At 48.6% G+C, this 5,251-nt stretch overlaps 1 protein-coding gene across 1 annotated transcript; it reads right to left on the bottom strand.

Moving 5' to 3' along the window:
• Nucleotides 1-337: 337 nt before the first annotated feature.
• Nucleotides 338-3,298, bottom strand: LOC135819476 (S-adenosylmethionine synthase-like; the record flags this gene model as incomplete). The annotated part of the gene is given in 4 exon segments (XM_065332692.1): nt 338-1,317; nt 1,939-2,071; nt 2,541-2,627; nt 3,071-3,298. Coding segments are annotated over 4 exon segments (873 nt in total), but the record flags the coding sequence as incomplete, so codon positions are not given.
• Nucleotides 3,299-5,251: the final 1,953 nt, after the last annotated feature.

Below are 5,251 nucleotides of genomic sequence, written 5' to 3' on the forward strand. Positions count from 1 at the left end.
GATTTAAATTGAAATTCTGTGTGGACTTTGACTTTTATGGCATGGCGTAGTGGGTGAGTCATTTTGCATCTAAAATATCTAGGAAAGCAGCGGTGTTTCGAATATAAGGCCATGGCTTTAAAGGCGCAGACATACGGTATGAGCCTTGGCACTGCTTTCGGCACGTGGGTCGGATTTATTTGGCCAGGACAGTATTGCAGCTTTGCAGTGTTCACCCCTGTACTACATAATTACAGTACAGTGGCGATTGGATATAACGACACTCCTTCGGGAGAGAACAAAATGTCACTATATTCGATCCGCCACTAAACCCGATCTTCACAAAGGACTTACTTAACGACTTGGGCAACAGAATTGTGTCGCTAAACTCAACCTGTCGTTATATCCGATCTCCACTGTACTTCACATTTTTGAACAAATTAATGTAAAAATGTGGATAAACAGTAAACATGCAGCAATGCATGCATGCACAACACCCATGTGAACCATTAATTATATTATTGAAGCTACCGTATTATAATCATAGCCTATATAGGGCGAAACAAACGTCACCGTGGATTCATTCTCCTGCATGCAGGGAGCTGCAGTGCAGTGCACACTCTGGATTATTATGTGTAGAACTTTCGTTATAAGTGCCAGCAAGAGTACATAAAGAGTACTCTTGGTGCCAGCATACTCGGTGTATTAGTATAGCAAAGTTCAAAGATTATGAATCAATACTTGGTCTAGCAAAGTCCACAAATATCCAGGTAGCAGCTGGATAGAGAACAGAAGGTTCTCCCAGCAAAAGAAACTAAAGGTCGAGAACTGTAGTATAGTAAATTAAAGTAGTCTAGAACAATTTGACAGAACTATAAATTGTGTTTTGTAGGAGTAGACGCAGACGTAATAATTAGACAGCAAGAGGCTTCGGCACCTCCCAGAGGAAGTTGGGGTTGGTGCGTCCAAAGTGGCCGTAGCTGGCCGTGTCGCGGTAGATCGGTCGGCGCAGGTCCAGCTCCCGGATCATCATGCCCGGGCGCAGGTCGAAGTTCTTGTTGACGATGGCGAGGATGTCGGCGTCGCTGCGCGCACCGGTGCCGTAGGTGTCAACGTGCACGGAGAGCGGGTAGCTGACGCCGATGGCATAGCTCACCTGCACCAGGCAGCGCTTGGCCAGCTTGGCGGCGACCAGAGACTTGGCCACCCAGCGGGCGGCGTACGCGGCAGAGCGGTCCACCTTGGTCGGGTCCTTGCCGGAGAAGGCGCCGCCGCCGTGGGCACCCCAGCCGCCGTACGTGTCTACGATGATCTTACGGCCGGTCAGACCAGCATCACCTGAAGCCACAGCAAGGCACAAACAATGAACAAGTGATGAGTGATTGTTGCCAGACAGTATGACCAGGCTCGGAAGGTGATGCCTGGTACAGCTGACACCCCCCCCCCCTCCCCCAAAAAAACTTGAACAGATACTGAGCGATTGCTCAACAAACCAAATGTTATACACTTAGAAGCTTCAGATGAATTCGTCTATAGCCTGTTCTTGTGTAACAGTTACATACGGGCAAAGAATCAGATGGTGTTTATTACTGCAAACAATTGAGACAATACCATACTAGCAGTTAACCATGCTCAGAGTGCCGTAGAGAGAACATGCAGGACAACTGAAGGCAAGAAGAGATGAAGTTGAAGTACTCCAGCGTATCCAAGGTGACATTCAGACACTTTAGTAGCTTTTATCTCCGAATCACAGACATTCATATGTCAGAGGTGTAAAAGCAGTCATCATAACGTCACATGGGAAACCCAGCAGGCTTGATTTTGCACGCAGCGGTAAAAATTCTCCTAGCAGCTCACCTGGGTGACTGGATGAACAGTGATGGTGCAGAGCCACGAGACCCCCCCCCCCCCCCCCCCCCCCCCCGCATACACACAACTGCTGGCCAGTCGACTACTCACCCTGAGGTCCACCGATGATGAATACACCGGACGGCTGCAAGTGGTAAACGGTTTTGTCGTCGATCATATCAGCGGGAACGACGGTCTTGACGACCTTCTCCAGCAGTGCGGTCTTCATATCTTCGAGGGTTACCTGTCAGCACACACCACAGACAAGTAATGTTATACAGCAAGCCAAGCCTCAGTTCACTACTGACACAAACTTTACCGCAATGCACTTTTCAAGACCCTGCTTGCAGCACAAACGCAAACCATCGCCAAGAGCAGGGATACCAATTTCAAGATCTACACAACGAACACCACACAGACAGGTCACGAATGCACAATGTTCATTCAGAACCGCGTGTGTATGTCACTGACCAGATTGGCCACAGCAGACACCAAAAGCAGAACTAAACAATGCCAACTAGTGACAGCTTCTATTAGCCTGATACAATGCCAACTGATCACACGCACACTCTGGACGTCACGGCTGGTTCAGAGGCAGGCTGATACGACCGGAATATAAACAAACATCCATGCTGCAACAAATGGGACGAGAGAAGGCTGCCAACAGGTCGGGCGGACAGAGAGATGCGGGCTACAGTGGCTCAGCAACTTACGTCAGGGCTGTGCTGGGTGCTGATGACGACGGTGTGTACGCGGCACGGAGTCAGGCTGCCGTTCTTGTTCTTGTACTCCACGGTGACCTGCACTCATTCAGCACATACACCACATAGAGCAAACAATAAGCCCATTGCGCAACGACATAACAAATTGTACCATAAACGCCCCACACAGCCGCCTGGGCATGGATGTGTGGGGCGTTGAACAGTGCATCCCTGATCCTAGCATACTCACATGCATTTCTCATATCTCCCATATTTGGCAATGGGCTTATTGAGAACAACACCATAGTCATCTTTGCTCAGGGTGCCGTACAGAATAAAATGCAGGACAACTGAGAGCAAGAAGAGATGAAGTTGAAGTACTGCAGGATATCCAAGGCGACATTCAGACACTTGAGTAGCTTTTATCTCCGAATCACAGACATTCATATGTCAGAGGTGTAAAAGCAGTCATCATAATGTCACATGGGAAGCCAAATGGGCTTGATTGTGCATGCAGCGCTAAAATCCTCTCAGCAGCTCACCTGGGTCTTGGAGTCGGGCCGCAGCCAAGCGAGCTCGCCACTTCGTCGCAGCTCGGCCATCTTCTCGTTGAGTTTGTGCGAGAGGACGACGGTGAGGGGCATGAGCTCTTCGGTCTCGTCCGTGGCATAACCGAACATCATGCCCTGATCTCCAGCACCGACGTCCTCATCACGACGTCCCACGTGCACACCCTGTGCAATCTCGGGACTCTGCTCCTCAATGGCGACCTGCGCGGAATACAAACACAGAGAGACGACAAGTAACGAGCGATTCCTACCTAGCCGTTGCTGAACTACAGACACAGCATCTCCACACGGTGACATGTATGCCCAGGCAAAGGTTGGAGATGACAGCAAGTAAGGGTTATCACCAAAAAAACAAAAAAAAAAACATTGAAACCTTTTTTTCTAGTACAGTCAGACTTCGCATAACCGCACACATCCGTTTTCCACGAGGACCGGATAAGCGAGGTCTGACCGTAGCACAGTATACAGTACACTCATGTACAATGAAGCCCGTCTAAAGACGACCGCTCAATGGACCTTCAAAACGTGGTCTCTGCTACCAGGTGGACCCACTATCCAGAATACTGTAAAACATGTAATTTTCGGTGTAACTTTAATTTCGGTAGAGAAACCAGGCACCTAAATTTAAATTACACCGAAAAGGCACTAGAGTATGCACTGTATGTGAAGGGAACGCTGGTCACCTAATTCTAAATTGCACCCAAAACCTGGCAGGTCCCTGCCACCGAAATTTCAATGCACCTAAAATTACATGTTTTACAGTAGTTTGACTGGAAATAGCACCCCTTGTTGTGGGATCTGGTGACAAAAATGCTTTTGGTGATCCGAAGCAGGATTCACAGAAGCATTTTTGCGATGCGGGCGAAACTGGGAAGTCCCCAAAACGCATCTATCCCACAGCTCATACAACTGGCCCAACACAGTGGCGTGGTGCAACTTTCGCCATGCGATGCAATGCATGATGTTGACCTTATTTGCAGCAAAGTTGTACAAAGGTTCAAGAGTTGCTTGTAGATTCGTGAAAGTTGTACCCAGCCACACACATGGTGATGTTCTCACCTGCATTGAACTTTGCATTAAAACAGCAAGGCGGGCGTCGGGTTGCTGACTTCTGTATTTCGCGAGTTCGCATCGCATTGACCGCACTGCACCGTCGCATTGCAAAAGTTTCTGTGAATCCCGCCTAAATTAGTGAAATTGAACGGGCTGCGGCATTTTGTTGCTTTGCAATTTGCAGCATACGTGTGTGGCGCAAACCAGGGTCTGTGAAGCAGTGCCCACTGAGCAAAGGTGGCCTTCGGACTGTGCAAGACCGATGCAGTCATCCTATCCCGTACAGGGGATTCAAACATACAATAGGAGTGTGCAGAAAACGATCGTGCAGCACACCACTTATATTAAATAGTTATGCAACACATCTGGAAGACACACGGGCAAGTGAGTGTGTATGGGGCGGGTTCTCGGACTTCCAAACCAATAGCACACTACATCGGCCAGTCTTCTCCCCAACGAAGCCATCCACACGAGGCCAGACAAAGTACAAAAAAAGGAACAGAGGCAATGACAAAAAGAGCACGTTCCAGATGTACATGTACATTCCTGAATCTAGAGTGCACAGGTGAAGTGTGCCGTCATGAAAAAGAACAGTCGCGCAGACCGAGAGGTCTACTCGACTCCAGCATCCACGCACTTCGGTCCAGGATTGCAGCACTTAGACTTTGAGGAATGACTCTTCACTCGCGATCAAAGAAATCCCTCAACTTGAAAAACGAATGTCGGTAACAATCCTGCAAAGGTCAGCCGGGCACCAGATAGGGCACTGCCCTCTACAACTTCACTCCCTTGGACAACTGAGAAACCTGTTCAAACTCGATCACCTAACTTGTCAGCACCACCGCAGGCTCAACATTTAACCCTTGCTGCAGTCTGAGCTTCGATCAAATGTGTCAAAGCAAAAATGACAATCTGTCACTCCCTGATTTCAGCACACACTATGGCTCTGGAAGGAGCAGGGCCACGACAGAAGGAACAATGGGGAAGGGTTTTCTTCTAGCAGCTTCTAACACAAAGCACGAATGGACTTCGGAGGTACACAACAACCTAAAAATCCATTACACTACAAACGGCTAACTACAAGTAGGTGAACACAAAAAA

This window comes from Sycon ciliatum, chromosome 6 (assembly GCF_964019385.1).
Source record: "Sycon ciliatum chromosome 6, ocSycCili1.1, whole genome shotgun sequence".
In the NCBI taxonomy this organism is placed as follows: Eukaryota; Metazoa; Porifera; class Calcarea; order Leucosolenida; family Sycettidae; genus Sycon; species Sycon ciliatum.